This window comes from Cavia porcellus, unplaced genomic scaffold (assembly GCF_034190915.1).
Source record: "Cavia porcellus strain 051 isolate PalLab524CR breed Dunkin Hartley unplaced genomic scaffold, mCavPor4.1 scaffold_7, whole genome shotgun sequence".
In the NCBI taxonomy this organism is placed as follows: domain Eukaryota; kingdom Metazoa; phylum Chordata; class Mammalia; order Rodentia; family Caviidae; genus Cavia; species Cavia porcellus.
This window is the reverse complement of record NW_026947490.1, coordinates 27,570,830-27,587,262: the sequence shown is the minus strand read 5'-3', so window position 1 is coordinate 27,587,262 and position 16,433 is coordinate 27,570,830. Positions and strand designations below refer to the sequence as shown.

Below are 16,433 nucleotides of genomic sequence, written 5' to 3'. Positions count from 1 at the left end.
TGCGGACGACAAGTCCGGGCCTGCCCCCGGGGCTTATATTTAGGGGGTCCCCGGATTTGCGGGCTCCGAAGACGCCAGGCAGGAAGGGATCGGGGCACGGAGGTCAGCGGGCCGGGAACCTCCAGAACGGGGGGGTGAGGGGCCCTGGTGTCTGGCAGCGCCTGACGCGGGAGTTTGTGCCCAGAAGAGCTCGGCGATCGCACGGCCCTGTGCCAGCACAAGGGCTCTGGGGTAGCCGGCGACGACCTCGCCCACCGCCTGCCACCCGTCACGCGCCGCCGGCCACCCGCCTCACCGCTTCCTCTAGGGTGCTCGCCGGACCCGTCCATCACTGCCGCCGCCGCCGCCGCCGCCGCCGCCGCCGCAGCCTCTCGCCGGGTCCGCCCGGCGGCTACAGCGCGCCCGGGTCACGTGAGCACCGCCGAGCGTGCGTCGCTCACATGAGCGCCCCGCAAAATGGCCGCTACACTGCCCCGCACGGCGTCACGTGACGGCGTCTGCCGCTTCTGGGCGGGGCATTGACCACGTGATCCGAAATGGCCCCGCCCCTAAGAGCTGGCCTTGGTACCGATCCTTCCCACCAACTATTCAAACTGCAGCTACAGCCAGGAATATAGCTCAGCGGCATAACCGCCTTCCTCGCAAACGGGAGATCACGAGTTTGATCTCTGGCACCAAATGGAAGCCGCCCATCCACCCACCCCATGTATCCATCTATGCATCCATCCATCCACCCTTCCGTTCACTCACTGATTCACAAATTTTACATTTTCGCAGAGCCTGAGCCTGCCCCACGCAGAAGGTAGAAGGTTCAAAAACCAAAACAAAGAAGTCAGGGGGACTGGGGATTTAGCTCAGTGGCATAAGCGCCTGCCTGGTAAGTGCAAGGTCATGAGTTCGATCCCCGGTACCAAAAAAAAAAAAAAAAAAAAAAGAAGTCAGGAGATTTAGCTCAGTGGTGCAGCACCTGCCTGGCAAGAGTAAGGTCCTGAGTTCGATTCTCAGTACAAAAAGTATACATGTAGGAGAAACCAAAGCAATGTATATGTAGACAGGAGATTTCCGGTGGCTGAATGCTGTAGTTGTGTGTATTTGATGAAAACGAAATACCCAGGTGTGGTGATCCATGCATGTAGACCTACCTCTCAGGAGGCTGAGGCAGGATTGTAAATTCAAGCCCAGCCTGGGTAATTTAAATATTTGTCAAGATCCTGTCTCAAAACAGAAAATTTGGGCTGGGAATGTGGCTCAATGGCACAGCACGTGCCTGGCAAGTGCAAGGTCCTGAGTTTGATTCCTGGTACCGCAAAACAAAACAAAAACAGAAAATTCATGCCAGGTGTAGTGGCGCATGCCTATAATCCCAGCACTTAGGAGAGTGAGGCAGGTGGCTTCGCAGTAAGTTTGAGGCCAGTTTGGCCTACATAACCAAGTTTTTAAGGCCAGCCTATACAACACAGTGAGACCTTTGCTCAAAAAGCAAAAGAAAAAAATAGAAAATTTAAATTACGACAAGGGCCCTGGGTTCAATTCCTACTACCACAGGGAATGAAAAAAACATAGGGGATACAAAATTCAAAAACTGACAAAAAATGGCTGGGCATGGTGGTGCACACATAATCCTAGCACTTGGAAGACTGAGGCAGGAGGATCACTATGAGTTCAAGGGCACCCTGGGTTACATAGTGAGTTCAGGCCAGCCTGAATTATGTAGACCTTGTCTCAAAAAGACAAAAGAGCAGGGATTTAACTTAGCAGCGTAAGTACCTGCCTGGTAAGCTCAACGTCATGAGCTTGATCCCTGGTACCAAGAAAAAAGAAAAAAAGATAAGAGGACTGGGGGTTTAGCTCAGCGGCACAAGTTCTTGCCTGGCAAATGTGAGGTCCTGAGTTCAATCCCCGGTGGTTATATATATATATATATATATATATATGAGTTGGGTGGCTCTTTCAGACCTGGGTGAAAGCTCTCTGACTTGGCCCCACAATTGAAAGAGTTCTCAGAGCACTAAAATTTATAATGCTTCTCACCACTGTAATTAATTCTGTGTGCAATATTTTAATTAAGTGTTGGTCTTTTGCCCACCTACAATTCCCATGAGAATTGTGCTAAATTGTTCCCGGTTCCTCAGTAACAGCATACTGCTTGATTTGTGGCTTTCAAAATAGGTTATTTATTTTTGCTTTTTTCTTTTTTTCAGCCCCAAAGGGGTGTTATATAAAATAGCAAGAGCAGGGCCTTACTTCTTGATCTGGCTCCCTTTTTTGTTGTTGGTTTTGTTTCATTTTGTTTTGTTTTTGACACAGGGTCTTGCTATCGAATGAGGTTTTGAAATTTCAGCAATCCTGCGGCCTCAGTCTACCAGGTGCTGCGATGAGGAGCATACTCCACCACTCCTAGTGAATGTGGATAGAATTCCCAACCATCTATGATTTTATAGAACAAAGTTTCTGTGAGGAAAGAAAGCATGTGCTTGAGGGAAACCGTGTTTCCTGTGAACTCCACAGCCAACTTTATCTGCTTGGTATTCTGCCCTGGCACAGACAGGAAGAGCAGCTTTTACTACAAGAATAGAGGTCACAGTTGTAGCTCACTCTGAAGATCAAGACATTTACAGTCACAGACAGACTGCATCAAAACTACCAAGATCACGACACAATCAGATATGGCCAGGTGCCCAGGTGGTGGTGACTCTGCCCACACTGCAGAACCAGGGTGACTGGGGACCCCCAGGATAATGTGGGAATGATGCAGTGTCAGGCTCTGGAAACTTACATCTTTCACTTTGCATTCGTTCCTGTCACTGGCACTCAGGAAAGCTAGCTGCCACATGGTGGGGACACTCAAGTAGTCATCCTATAGAGGTGCACAGGTGACAGGGCTTCAGGTGTCCTGGGAGACCCTGGGCCAGGCCATACAGCTAGGCCCAGGTCAACGTGTGACTCTCGAACATTGAGAGCTACCAGAAATGTGTATTGTTCTAAGTTGCTACATGAATTTGGGTTTTAAAATCTTGGTCTCACTATGTAGCCCCGGCTGGCCTCTGACTCCCCTTCCTGCCTCAGCCTCCTTAAGTGCTGGGATGATAGGTGGGCACTGCCAGCCCTGGCTCTACCCAGGATTATGGCACTACATCTTCTATAGCTTGCTATTTATTCTATATCCAAAGAGAAAAGATATGATGTGATATTTGGGGGCTGAGGATATAGGATATAGCTCAGGGTCACAGCCTGGCAAATGCAAGGTCATGAGTTCAATTCCTGGGACCAAAAAAAAAAAAAAAAAAAGAAAGGGGGCTGGGGATTTAGCTCAGTGGCATAAGCGCCTGCCTTGCAAGCAGGCAGTCGTGACTTCAATCCCTGGAACCGATAAAAAGGAAAAACACCAAAAAAAAGCATTTGAAAGACTCTTCCAACAGCCTCATTTATGCTGTTAGAAATAGGTCCTAAGGCCTGGGGATTTAGCTCAGCAGCATAAGCAGGGAGACACAATCGTGAGTTTGATCCCCAGTACAAAAGAAAGAAAGAAAGAAAGAAAGAGGTCCTAGAGCCCAGCCTGGGCAGCTTAGGGACTTGGCGAGACCTTGTCGCAAAATATAAAAATGGAAAGATGTCGCTCAGTGCAAAGGCCCTTATTTCAGAAAAAGAAATAAAAAGTGAGTAGGTCCAGGCCACCTGGGTAGGGGGTGAGAACAAATCTTTTCCTCCCAGGGGAGACAGATAACGAGGGCTCTGGGGCTGGGGGAGGCTGACACAGGTAAGATGGGTCCTCCAAGTGAATGCCAGCAACTAACATCTATCAAGAAGTCACTCTGTGCTTAGGCCGGCTCCTATGCTGTCTGCTAGGTCCCACCATTTGTCACCCCATCCTCCACATTCATGTCCTTGGCAAGGTGAGTAGGTCATAAAGGCTCTACCTACAAGAAAGGCTTTAGTATCCCTATAAAAGAGGCTGTAGTGGTGTGCACCTGTAAATCCCAGCACTGGGGAGGCTAAGGTAGGAGGATCACCATGAGTTGAGGCCAACCTGATCTACATAGTGATGTCCAGACCAGCCTGGGTTACACATAGTGAGACCCTATCTCAAAAAAAAGAAAGCAAAAAGAACAGCAGCATGTGTGGCAGTGCATGCTTATAATCCCAGCATTCGGGAGGCTGAGGCAGGAGGATCACTGTGAGTTTGAGGTCAGGCTGGTGGCATAGTGAGACCCTGTGTCAAAGAAAAATAGAAAGAAAGAAAGAGAAACTGCACTTCCCCTCCTAAAGATCCTAGCTTAGTCATCCAGCACCCCAGCCAGGCCTGGCCCCTTGACCTTGCGGCCATGAGGCTGCTGGAGCTGAAGCTCAGCACAGTGAGGAAATGGATGGAGTGTGTCAGCAATGCAGGTGCTGCTGAGGCTATGCTGGTGGCTTCTGCATCATCACAGTGGAGAGAAGAAGGGGAGGGAAGGGGTAAAAATGGATTAGGCCTTGAGGTTTTTCTTCATTTTCTCTTTGCTTTCTTTCTTTCTTTTTTGCCTTTTTTTTTTTTTTGTCTTTTTGCTTTTTATCGGTACCGGGGATTGAACTCACGACTGCCTGCTTGCAAGGCAGGCGCTTATGCCGCTGAGCTAAATCCCCAGCCCCTTTTTTTGCCTTTTTGAGACAGAGTTTCTGTTATGTAGTTCAGGCTGGCCTTGAGCTCATTATATAGCTCAAGTCGACCTCAAACACCCATTCTCCTGCCTCAGCCTCCAAAGTGCTGGGGTGACAGGCATGAGCACTATGCCCAGCTTCCCTTTGTTTTCTTAATCATTGGCTCTAGATAACACCCAAGTAGTATGTGGTTTCAAATTTTAACCCAACAGAATGTGGGTATTTTTGTTTGCTTTAAAGTTTTTTTTAAGGGCCGAAGGAGGTTTAGCTCAGTGGCATAAGTGCCAGCCTGACAAGCATAAGACAGTGAGTTCAATCCCCAAAAAATAATAAAAAAAATTTTTTTAAATACAGCTTTTTTTTTTTTTTTTAAGAGAGAGTGAGAGAGTCTCACTATGCATAGTTCAACCTCATTTTGACGCACCCTGTAGCTCAAGCTGTCCTCAAACTCACGGCAATCCTGCCTCAGCATCCTGAGAGCAGGGAATACAGGCATGCACCACACACCCTGGCTAATCCAGCAGAATGTAGCCAACTCTGAGCACACCACTAAAATGCAGGACCTGCACAGAGGAAGGTGCTGGAAAAGCCTCAGGGGCTCAAAGCAAACTAAATGGAAGCCACCCAGCTAGGGAGTAATGGGGACCTTCTTCCCTCTGCAGTCTGTCATCATCATGGCCTGTTTTCCTTGTAAAAGAACAATGATCAGTCAGGCCTGACACATAGCAAATCTGTGATCTTGCTACTCAGGAGGCTGAGACAGGAGGGTTGCTAGGTAGCCTCAAAGAAGTGAGTTCAAAGAAGTGAGTTCACGGCCAGCCTGCATTACATAGTGAAACCAACCCTATGTCAAAACAAAGCAAAATTTTAAAAATGACCTTAGAGGAGGGAAAGGATATTCCCTGCAGGGCCCCATTAATCAAAGAAATGCAGCTTAAGTCTTAACTGAGGCAGCTATCACCACTTTTCAATAAACTCTGCCTCTTGTTATTCCAGGGCCACAAAGCCTTCCTAGAAACCCTTTATGGAGGATGGAGGCCAAGTCACCACTGTTTCTCCTGACTTAGGACCAGAACTCCTGGTGCGGCTGCTACCCACCGTGTTCCCTGCCTGAGGTTGCCTGGGCTGCCTGGTTCCAGTGACACAGTTGTCTTTCATCAGTGTCTGCCTCTATAAAACCAGCACCACAGAAAGCCACAGGGACAGAGAAAACTTTCTAGAGGAAAATCAGTGGTCCAGGTCACCAAGAATTCCACCCTCTATCTAAGCCACTTTAAGTTGCGCTTGTTACACTTTCAAAGGAAAAGCCTGACTACTGTAGTTTTGTTTATTTGGTTTTATTTTTGTTTTGGGGACAGGGTGTTTATAACTCAGGCTGGCCTTGAACTTCTGCAGATCCTCCTGCCTCAGCCTCAGGAGTGCAGGGATTACCGGCATGTGCCACCATCCCCAGTTGAGTCTTGGTTCATTCAAATTGGCATCAACGTTTGTCTTGGGGGAAGCTGACTCCAATGACTTTCCTCACCTCGTCCAGGATGTCAGCCAAGAGCTCACTCTCAGTCAGCGGAATCACAGGACTCTCCTTCAGGCCTGGGGAGAGACTGTCCTGAGGGGAAGCCGCCTACCTGTTCACCAGAGGCCAACAGAAATACAGTTCCCAGAACCCCATGGAGCAGAGGCTTTAGACAGATTGGTGTCGCAGGGCATCCTGGGAGATGTGGTTCCACATTGCTCCCTGAATAACTGATAGTGGCTTGCCCCGCCCCTGCCCTCCTCACTCTTACCCTTACCCTTGCGCAAGCACTCGCGGACATGCATGGCCTCAAAATGCATGTTGACCGAATGGGTAAAATTGTAGGTCTTCGAGCTGAGGCACTGTACGAACTTCTTCCGCTCACCATTCACTACCAGCTCCATGGGAGCCCAGGTGGGGCTAACCTGGCAGCAGGATGTAAATAAGTATTCCCTGTGCTATCACCCCCAGGGCGGTTAGGGGTTCCCATCCACAGCACGCAGGGTGATGTGTCAGATGGCCATGGACATCCTCCCAGCAGGAGACGTTTTTTTCGTTTTGGTTTTAGTTGAGACCCGAATCTCACTATGTACTCCAGAGCAGTCTGGAACTTGTGGTCCTTCTGCCTCAGCCTCCTGACTGACGTGTGCCGCCATCCCTGGCTCTGGAGTTTTAAGTCCCTGCCTTCTCCCTGGTTGATGCGGGATTTTCTCCTTAGCAAAACCATTGCCCCACTCAAACCTGGTCATTTCCCTCTGTGTAAACTGCTGCCTGAGGCCATAGGCCTAGAGAGATGGAGCTTATCCTTGTTCATCTCCAGGAATACCCTCTGCCAGATTGGTTATACAAACCACCCAGCACCTTCTTGTCTGCCAGACCTGTTCTTGAGCCCCAGACCTAGAGAGCCTAAAATACCCAAGTCTAGGCTGAAACAGAAACACAGAGGCCCAGCCCAGTTTCCTCTTGGGTCTTGAGGCCAGAGTGGTTGACATCCCACAAACCAGGAAAAGACTCAAATTGTTCTGGTTTTGTTTGTTTGTGGGTTGCTTTTTTTTTTTTTTTTTTTTTTTTTTTTTTTTTTTTTTGATAGGTCTTGCTGTGTAGTCTAAGCTGGCTTCAAACACACTGTGATCCTCCTGTCTCAGCCTCCAAAGTGCTGAGATTACGGGCACGAATTTCCATGCCTGGCATCTTTTGTTTCTTCCTAGAGTGGTAAGAATGGCAGCCAGAACCTGGAGCATGCTGGGAAAGCTCTCTATCACTGAGTGACAATCCCAGCTCAAAAGCAGGATTTTTTTTTTTTTTAAATAAGATTTTTTTCAGGCATTAGATCCAGGGAAGCTGACCTCAGGTAATACCCAGACCCTATCCCAGGAGCAATTCCCCAGGTAACAACACCTCCAAGCATCACTGGTGAGACTTTGTTCTTTTATCATTATTGTTATTTTGAGACAAGGTCTCATTATATAGTCAAGGCTGGCCTTGAACTCACAACAATCCTCCTGCCTCAGCCTCCTGAGTTCTGGGATTATAGGTGTGCATCACCACACTTGCTAAAACTGGCTTCTCAGGCTGGGAAGCATCAGGGTGGCAGAGTGCAGGCTTAGCATTCAGGAGGCCCTGGGTTCCATCTCTAGTGCTACAAAACCAAAGAAAAAGACAATGCTTCCTCTCAGGACCAAGGGTCCTGGGCACACCAGTGGGTTCACTCTTTAGAAGGACCTCGCACATCCTAATTCACTACTTGGCTTGGTTGTTAAGGAAGCTGGCATTCTTAGCAACAGGGTAAAAATAGGCAGGTCACCTTGGCTCCAGGCCTGGTCACCACAGCTGCTCCCACACATTGCCAATGACCACAGTTCCCAGCCTTGGCGCCCGGGGCCCTCACCTCAGCTCTGCCCTTGGTGCCACTCACGGAGGCGGTGTTGCTGAGCTGGCTGCTGATGCTGCAGGTGAAGCTGCCGTGGACGCCACCCGGGTACTGAAGCAGCACGGTGACTGTGTCATCCACGCCTGCGAGGCAGGAGAGTCAGGGTGAGCCTGGGTCTTGGGGACCCATTGCAGTCCTCAAATCCTGCCTCTGTGACTGGGGCCAGGGACTCCACCACTTAGGTGGCCGTGATAAAAATGGAATGTGGCTGGGTACAATGGCCATGCCTGTCATCCCAGCACTCAAGAAGCTGAGGCAGGAGGGGCCCTGTGAGCTCAAGGCCAGCCTGAACTACATAGCAAGACCCTGACTCAAAGAAACAGAAAAGAAAAAAAACCCCACATCCAAAACAGGCAAATCCACACAGCCAAGAAACATGCTGACAGTGGACTGGTGTGGTGGAGGAGAGAATTGGGGAATTCTAGTTGAGGGTTCAGGAGCTTTATTCTTCTGAAATAACAAAAATGTTCTATAATTAATTGTGATATTGACATGCCACTCTGACTATAGTAAAAGTCACTGAGACTGGAGGACACAGCATGTGCCTGTCACCTCAGCACTCTTGAAGACTAAGGCAGGAAGTCTGCAAGTTGAAGCCCAGCCTGGGCACGGGTGTAATTGGTGAGATCCTGCCTAAAACAACCAAAGGGCTGGGCATGAATCTCACTGTGAAGGCCCTAGATGTAATCCCCAGTACCACAGTGAAGGAGAAAGAAAGAAGGATGGGTTGGTCCACAGGCCCAACTTTGAAAGCTGGGCTGGTCACTTTGGCCAGTGGGGCAGGAGCAATTCGATGCAGGTGGAAGATTGGAGAGTACTCATGCCCCGGGACTGGCCTCTCCTGGCTGTGCCTAGATTTCCAACACCACAACATGGACCCAGGCTGGGTAGCAGAGAGCCCAGTGGCGGGACTGCACGGTCCTCAACAGAAGCCACCCACCTCCCATGTTGCCCTGTGGCCCTGTGGGCCAGGCTGGCCCCGCAGCTTGGCATAAGCTCCTCCCAAACAGCCAACCCCTAAGCTCAGAAAGCATTGCCATTTGTTTTCATTTTTTGTTGTTATCTTTTAAAACAATTTTTTTTGCAGTAGTAAAGTTTGGGCCTGGAACCTTAACTCTTAGCTACAACCTTAGGCTTAATTATTTTTATTTATTTATTTAGTGTTTTTGAGACAGGGTCTCGCTATACAGCTCAGCCTGGCCTTAACCTCACTTTGTAACCCAGGTTGCTCTTGAACTCAAAGTGATCCTTCTGCCTCAGACTCCCAAGTGCTGGGATTATAGGGCTGTGCCACCATGCCTGGCTCTTTTTTATTTTTTTTTATTTTATTTTATTTTATTTTTTTGTCTTTTTCCTTTTTATCGGTACCAGGGATTGAACTCATGACTGCCTGCTTGCAAGGCAGGTGCTTATGCCACTGAGCTAAACCCCCAGCCCCTTCTTTTTTATTTTTTTGAGACAGGGTCTCACTGTGTAGTTCAGGCTGCCCTTGAACTGGATCCTCCTGCCTCAGCCTCAGGAGTACTGAGATTGTAGGCGTGTGCCACCATGCTCAACTTTTTGGCTTTTTGAGATAGGGTTTTGCAGTGTATTTCAGTATCTGTTCTGTGTGTGTGTGTGTGTGTGTGTATGTGTTACTGAGAACTGAACCCCTGACATTTGCACTGAGCTGTGCCTCATCCCTTCTCCTCACTTTTTTTTTTTTTTTTTTTTTTAATTTTGAGACAGAGTCTCACTTAGTTGCCTAAGCTGGGCTTTGAATAGAAATTTTTCTGCTTCAGCCTCCTGGAGTGCTGGGTTATAGGTATTCACCACCATGCCAGGGTCAGCCCAGTACATCCGTCTGTGCCTCCACAGTTCTTTCAACAACTCCTGCGCTGACTCCATCCCAGAACACAGGCAGCCTGTGTTCCTGGTGCCCTGGCTTCCCACTGGTAGATACCGCAGCTGCCTAGCCTGAGTCCTGTCCCAGTTTGGGCCTGGGGACAGCTCCTTCCTCTGCCACCATGCAGGTCCGTGCCATCGCACCTGTCTCATGGATCCTTCCCACAGCCAAAATCTTCTCTGGCCTCTGCCCGCCGAAGACCATGGAGATGAACTGGACACAGTAGATGCCAACGTCCAGCAGCGCCCCGCCGGCCTGTGCCCAGTCTGTGCTCCGGGCCAGGGACAATTTTAACCCCATCTCTGCCCGAGCCATCCGAACGTCCCCCACTGTTCCCTGACCCAAAACCGACTTCAGTTCCTCTGTGGCAGGAAAACAGCGGGTCCAGATGCCCTGTAGAACAGTGGGAGAGGGCAGGGGGGTCAGCATCAGGAGTTCCCCTCCTGGGTCCCAGGTTTGTAGGGCCACCCACTGCTGCCCAGCTCCAAAGCAGGTCCCCTTCCAGTCTCACCCCTGTAGTCCTTCCTGACCCCACTCTTCCTCACAGGACCATTGCCCTGATCTCCGTGGTAAACTAGGGGCCCCTCCCCATAAGGATGTTGAAGTCTTAACTCCTGCGACCTTGAATGGTAATTATATTAGGAGGCAGGACGGGGTTTTTGTTGTGTGTGTGTGTGTGTGTGTTTTCTTTCAATGAGAATCTCTCTATATTTCTCTGGCTGTCTCAAATTCTTGGGCTCATGAAATCTTCCTGCCTCAGCCTCCTGAGTAGTAGGGATTATAGGCAGACATCTTTACACTGATATGAATATTTTCTTTCTTTGCTTTCTTTTTTTTGAGACAGGGTCTTTCTATGTAGTCCAGGCTGGTGTTGAACTTACTATGTAGCCTAGTTTGGGCTCAAACTCATGACAATTCTCCTGTCTCAGCTGCCTTTCTAGTACTCGCATTATAGGCCTATGCCACTGCACCTAGCTATACAAGTAATTTTGTTTACTTTGGTTTTGTTCTGTTTGGAGTACTAGGGATTAAACCCAAGGTCTCCTTCACATTCCCTGTGTTCCCAACATAGAAATAGGGTTTTCAAAGAGGTAAGTATATTAGCATGAAGTTATTCCACATGACTTGTGATTGGAGAGGAAATTAAACTGGGTGTGTTAGTGCAGGCCTGTAATCCCAGCACTCTGCAAACTGAGGCAGGAAGTTTACAAATTCAAACCAAGCCTGGGCAATTTAGCATTTAGGAAGACCTTGCCTCAGAAAGAAAAAGTGGGTTGGGAATACAGCTCAGTGTTACAGCCCTGGGTTTAATTCTCAACACCAAAAAAGAAAGAAATGAAGACACAAACTCAGCCAGCCAGCCCCAGCCCTGCCTACACCTTGATCTCACAATTTTAGCCACTGGGATTGAGAAGAAAGTAAGTTGCTTTTATTTATTTACACTTTTTTTTGGAGACAGGTCTTGCTACATACCAACAGGCCTTGAACTCACAGTGATCTTTGTGCCTCAGCCTTCCCAGGGCCAGAACTGTAAGCTATGGTCCTGCATGTCTGACTGCACTGCTGTTATTTATTTCTTTTTTTTTTTTTTTTTGTCTTTTTTCTGGTACCAGGGATCGAACTCACGACTGCCTGCTTGCAAGGCAGGTGCTTATGCCACTGAGCTAAATCCCCAGCCCCTTGCACTGCTGTTATTTAAACCACCTAGTCCATGGCACTTCATAGTGACTGCCCTAGCAAGTTAACACACACAGCCTCTTCCTTGCTGTCTGCCCTTCCTATCTATGCCCCAGAGAAATCGTTTCCTGAGAGTTGTCTCAGCCCTGCTCAGTACTTTTATGGCTCCACTCTAACAGCAGCTCCCAGCTAGTGGGCATATTTACCAGGCAAGTTGTTGCATCCACACCCTATGCTAGGGACCATCCCTAAATTGCTAGCAGGTGGCTGCCCTTTGTCCATTTTACTGAGCAGAAATTGAGCCCCATTACTCACTGAGATCACACAGCGTGTAGGCAAAATTGGTTTCTGGAATCCTCTGACTCTGAAGCCAGAAATCTTAACCTGAGTGAGGTGAAGTTCATACTAAACACAGAAAACCTGCCCTTTCCCGTTGTAAGCTGTAGTGCTGCTTTTTCTTGCTGCCTCCATTTACCCATGAAATTTCCTTCTCCTTTAAGGCTCAGGACGGCCCCTGCCTGCATCCTTGCCTGAGCCAGACAGGATTAGGGCCTCTGTGCTCTGGCCACTGCCCAAGACTGGGGATGGGGCAGACAGGAGCGGAGGGAGGTAAAAAGGATCCTGATGCCATATGTGTATGTGCCACTACCCATGATGAATATATTCATCACGTATTGGAAATGTACTATTAAAAAAAAAAAACTGACCAGGACTATGTCTACTGAAGTGCCTGAAACTGGGTGTTAAAGCGTTGAACTCCTCAAAAACTGCGATTGCATCATATACAGTATAAAGTTCCCTCTTTCTAGTATAGGAGCAGAAACAGGAGCCACCAATGTAAAGGAGGAAGTAATAAACTTATGCAATGTTGACACAGCAAGACCCAGTGAGAAGGCATACAGCAGTCACATTAAATCTGGACCATCCACCTCTTGGACATGTGGAACTTGGCTGACTGTCCTGGGGATGCAAAACTAGAAAGGTCACAGGGAAAGCACACGGTAGCCACAGCATGGTGTTTAGGAGCCATAATACTCCTTGGCATGGAAATGGTTAATGGATGCCAATTGGTGGCCATCTTAACTACTGGCACAGTCCATTGCCATCTGGTCACCATCTTCTCACTTTTTTAAAATTTTTTTATCGGTACCAGGGATCGAACTCACGACCGTCTGCTTGTAAGGCAGGTGCTTATGTCGCTAAATCCCCAGCCCATCTGGTCACCATCTTAAATACTGGAATTCCAGGAACCCTTTGGCTAGAAAAGCCTAAGGACAAAGCAAAGGCTGGTTGATATTGAGAGTTGGAAGTGGGTTCCTTAGTCCTTCTGATCTTGACCCTTGGAAAGTGAGCGGAACTAAATCCATTCTGAATGGCAGAAAACAGATCCACATAACCAAGCCAGCCCTACCATGTTTGCTGAGGACCAAATGCAATGGCTTCCACGGTGACTGTGTTACAAGGGTGACCCTTCATAAGCCTACTGGCTTCATTTGATCCTAGCTGATTTTAAAGAAAAAAAGCACTAATTTGATTGAGTGAGGCACTGAGGCAGAAGAATCACTGTGAGTTCAAGTCCTGCTTGGGCTCCATAGTGAGTTCAAGGCCACTCTTAACTGAATAATGAGACCCTGTCTCAAAAAAGAAACAAAAAATTATTACTGATTTTGGAAGTCGCACAGCTGGAAGATACATTAATCTCTTTAGCTTTCGATGTGGTGACACTACTCTACACAATGGGTTAAACACTTCTCCAGGGAATGTGACTCCTCTGTCCTCTGGGAAATAGTTGCTTTTCTTTATCTTTCTTGGCCTTCCAGGGAAAAGTTGCCTTTTGCTATCTTCCCCCATTCTCAGGGGAAATGTTATCTTTTGTATCCAAATATGCTACAGAATTAGCTATTTTTCAGAAAAAAACTGAAAAGAGGAACTATGTGACTTTCCACTCAATTTCTCTTTTCCTTCCTTCTTGTGCCTTTTCTTTCTTTCTTTCTTTCTTTGGTACCGGGGATCCAACTCAAGACCTCACACTTGCCAGGCAGGTGCTTGTGCTGCTAAGCTACATCCCCGATTTTCTTTTACTCTTTCTTTCTTCCTTGGGCTGGGGATTGACCAGGCGCACTCTACCACAGAGCTACATCCATTCCCATTCTTTTTAAAAATTTAAGAGAGGGTCTTGGTAAATTGCTCAGGCAGGGCTTAATCCCACATTTTATCCTCAGAGCCATAAACACTAATCCGGAAGTTTCTTTAGATTTATAGGACCCAGATCATCCAGTTACCTACAGAAAACAGCAGACCCCATAATCTGTAACTATTCTGGGATTTGGAACTAGCTTGGTGCCCACCTATCTGACCCACTTCCATAAAACTTTCTAGATAATCTTGGCGTCTGCAACCCCTGAGCAAGATCGTCTTAGTTGGTGTCAGTCCTCATCTTTGATTTTTTAGATTTTCAAATCACTCTTTCTCCTTGCCTCAACACCATGTCCTTAAGTCACTGCCTGTTAGAATGGCAAGCAATGAACTTTGTTTTCCCTGCTCTTAACGGGTGTCCCCAGTACATGCTTGTGGCCATCTTGACTGTGGGCAGACGCGTTGGTTCTGCACAAGTCCAAGGGCGGCCGTGTGTGGTACTGGCAAACCCTGCTATGCTGATTGTTGGAGGAATCCCTCCTCCCTCACCTCCATAAGGAAGAGACCACGCGATCGTGCCTCTGCCACCATCTCTCGAACTTCTGCGGCATTCACGCCCATGGGTTTCTCACATAGAACAGCCTTGCCCGCCGCCAGACACATAAGCACCGCAGCCTTGTGCTGAGGGTGCTGGGTGCCAATGTAGGCTACCTCTAAGGTTGAGGAAGGAATTCAAGACGTCAGCAGTCAGGTGACACCAGACCTGTGGGACCCGCCACCCCCCCTCACCCTTCCCCGTGGGCAAAATGCTCATACCCTAGGTTCCCATCAGGAAGGAATTAAACAATTGCTGTCACCTTTAAACATTCTTTTTTTTTTGAGACAGGGTCTCTTCTATGCATTTCAGGCTGGCCTTGAGCTCACTTTGAAGCCCAGGCTGGTCTCAAACTCGCACAATCCTCCTACCTCAGCCTCCGGAGTGCTGAGTGCTGGGATTACAGGCATGAGCCACCACACCCAGCTCGCCACGTTTTTTTAAAATGAACTTTCACTTGGCACTATGAGTCATGATTTCCCCGTTTTCTGCTAAGATCCCCACTACTTCCCCGAAGATGGCAAGGACCCGAAGAGAGGGGGAGGGGTCATTACAGGATCCCCAAAACCTACTTCCTTCAACCTCCCCCGCCCTTCGGCCCGGCTGGACACAACACGCCGGGTGGTCTTGAACTGGGTTCAAGTCACCCTCCTGCCTCAGCCTAGAGAATAGCTGTTACTGTGCGCTGTACTGAACTATGGCTCCTGGCTCACTGGGATTTTTTTTTTTTTTTTTTTTTTGGTACTCATGACTTCACACTTGCCAGGCAGGCACTTACACTGCGAAACCAAATCCCCAGCCAACAGGGGTTATTTAAACCTTCACCACAGTGCTTTGCTAGGACAGCACATATAGTAAAGTTAAACCTTCGCCAGATTCCACATTCCTTTGCTTCTTTGGAAATGTAAACTGGGTTCCTCGCCCAGTGGGCTGACTCCAGGGTGCTATTCAACACCACAATAGGCCAAACCCTTCCTGTAGCCCCGCCTCCAGCCGGAGGGGCGAGCCAGCACCCCAGCCACCCTCGCCACTCACCCACGTCCGGGTCCTGGGCTAGCTCCTCATAGGAGCCATAGGCCCTGGGGACGCAGTGTTTCCGTGCAAACTCCTGCGCCCGGCTCAGCTCGCGGGCTGCTATCGCCACCACCTGGAAGACGCTGGGATCAGACTCTAGGGGTTGGGGCCAGTGGGCGGGCAAGTGGATGGGCGGCAGGGCTGAAGGGGTTGCGGGGATAGGGAGAGAAGCATCCTGGGGCCAGGAGGAGCAGACGGTCGTAGGGAGATGGTGAGCGGGGCTGGGCGCTGGCCGCTGGGGTCTCGGGAAACAACTCAGGAAAACGGCGATCAACCCCCCTACTGTCGGCATAGTACCTTCTGGTCTCAGTACCTGGGATAAGATTTAGGAAAACCTCCAGGGCTCGGGTGATAGGACCGAGGTGGTGGAGAAAAGGTGGGAGTAGGAAAGCAGCCGTCGCCAGCGCCCGAGAATTAAGTCCCGGATCCCCCTCTCTGCCCACGCTACATCCCAGTGCGTCTTTTCACCTTCTCTTCTCGTAGGGGACCAGACCTGGTGGTCGGAGCTGGGCAGCGAATTCAGCACAGTCGTAAAGTCGTTGGAGATAAGGCCAGCAGACACGATGCCCCAGCGGAGCGGCATCTTCAAAACTCCAAGCCTCGATACTTTGGGAAAGAGTGCTCGCTTGGATAGAGATTTACACTAAAACCAAAATTTAAATGACAGGGTCTCGCAGCGGTGACCCCACCCCGTCGTGGCGCCCTCCGTCCCGCCCCCCAGCACCCGATGCCGCTTTTCATTGGCTTCCAGTCCCCAAGCATCGGCGCGGTCCTTCAATTCTAGCGTCCTATTGGAAGAGCGCAATTTAGCTCCGCCTTCCGGAGTTTCTTTCAATGTCCCTACACCCCCACCCCCATCCGCCCACCTCATCCTCCAATCCGTGTCAACCTGTCCTACCCTATCCTCGCTTCCAAGGCCACAATCTGTTCTTTGGACTACATTATGGCCTTATCTCGCCTTATCTCGGGGTTTACTGCTGACGCAGCA

At 49.1% G+C, this 16,433-nt stretch overlaps 2 protein-coding genes across 4 annotated transcripts in view; both read right to left on the bottom strand.

Annotated features, from left to right (window-relative positions):
* Bax (BCL2 associated X, apoptosis regulator) overlaps nucleotides 1-16,433 on the bottom strand; it is a 94,606-nt gene that overhangs the window by 4,266 nt on the left and 73,907 nt on the right. The window contains exon 2 of one of the 2 annotated variants that reach the window (XM_003465527.5): nucleotides 296-347. In XM_003465527.5, coding sequence (XP_003465575.1) covers nucleotides 296-329 — 34 coding nt within the window. In that variant the 5' untranslated portion in view covers nucleotides 330-347. Of the gene's footprint in view, nucleotides 1-295; nucleotides 429-16,433 lie in introns of those variants that run through there. The other variant, XM_013147931.3, reaches the window with a different exon arrangement.
* Dhdh (dihydrodiol dehydrogenase) lies at nucleotides 5,957-16,135 on the bottom strand. Of its 2 annotated transcripts, none has more exons than XM_063253066.1 (7): nucleotides 15,939-16,135; nucleotides 15,407-15,518; nucleotides 14,326-14,489; nucleotides 10,107-10,356; nucleotides 8,037-8,161; nucleotides 6,420-6,573; nucleotides 5,957-6,225 (listed from the first exon to the last, which is right to left on the bottom strand). In XM_063253066.1, exons 1-7 carry the CDS (start codon nucleotides 16,026-16,028, stop codon nucleotides 6,116-6,118), a joined length of 1,005 nt encoding a protein of 334 aa, XP_063109136.1. In that variant the 5' UTR covers nucleotides 16,029-16,135; the 3' UTR covers nucleotides 5,957-6,115. The 2 variants fall into 2 exon arrangements, with proteins under 2 accessions (XP_063109136.1, XP_003465577.1); XM_003465529.5 differs by having other exon boundaries at nucleotides 6,426-6,573; nucleotides 15,939-16,128.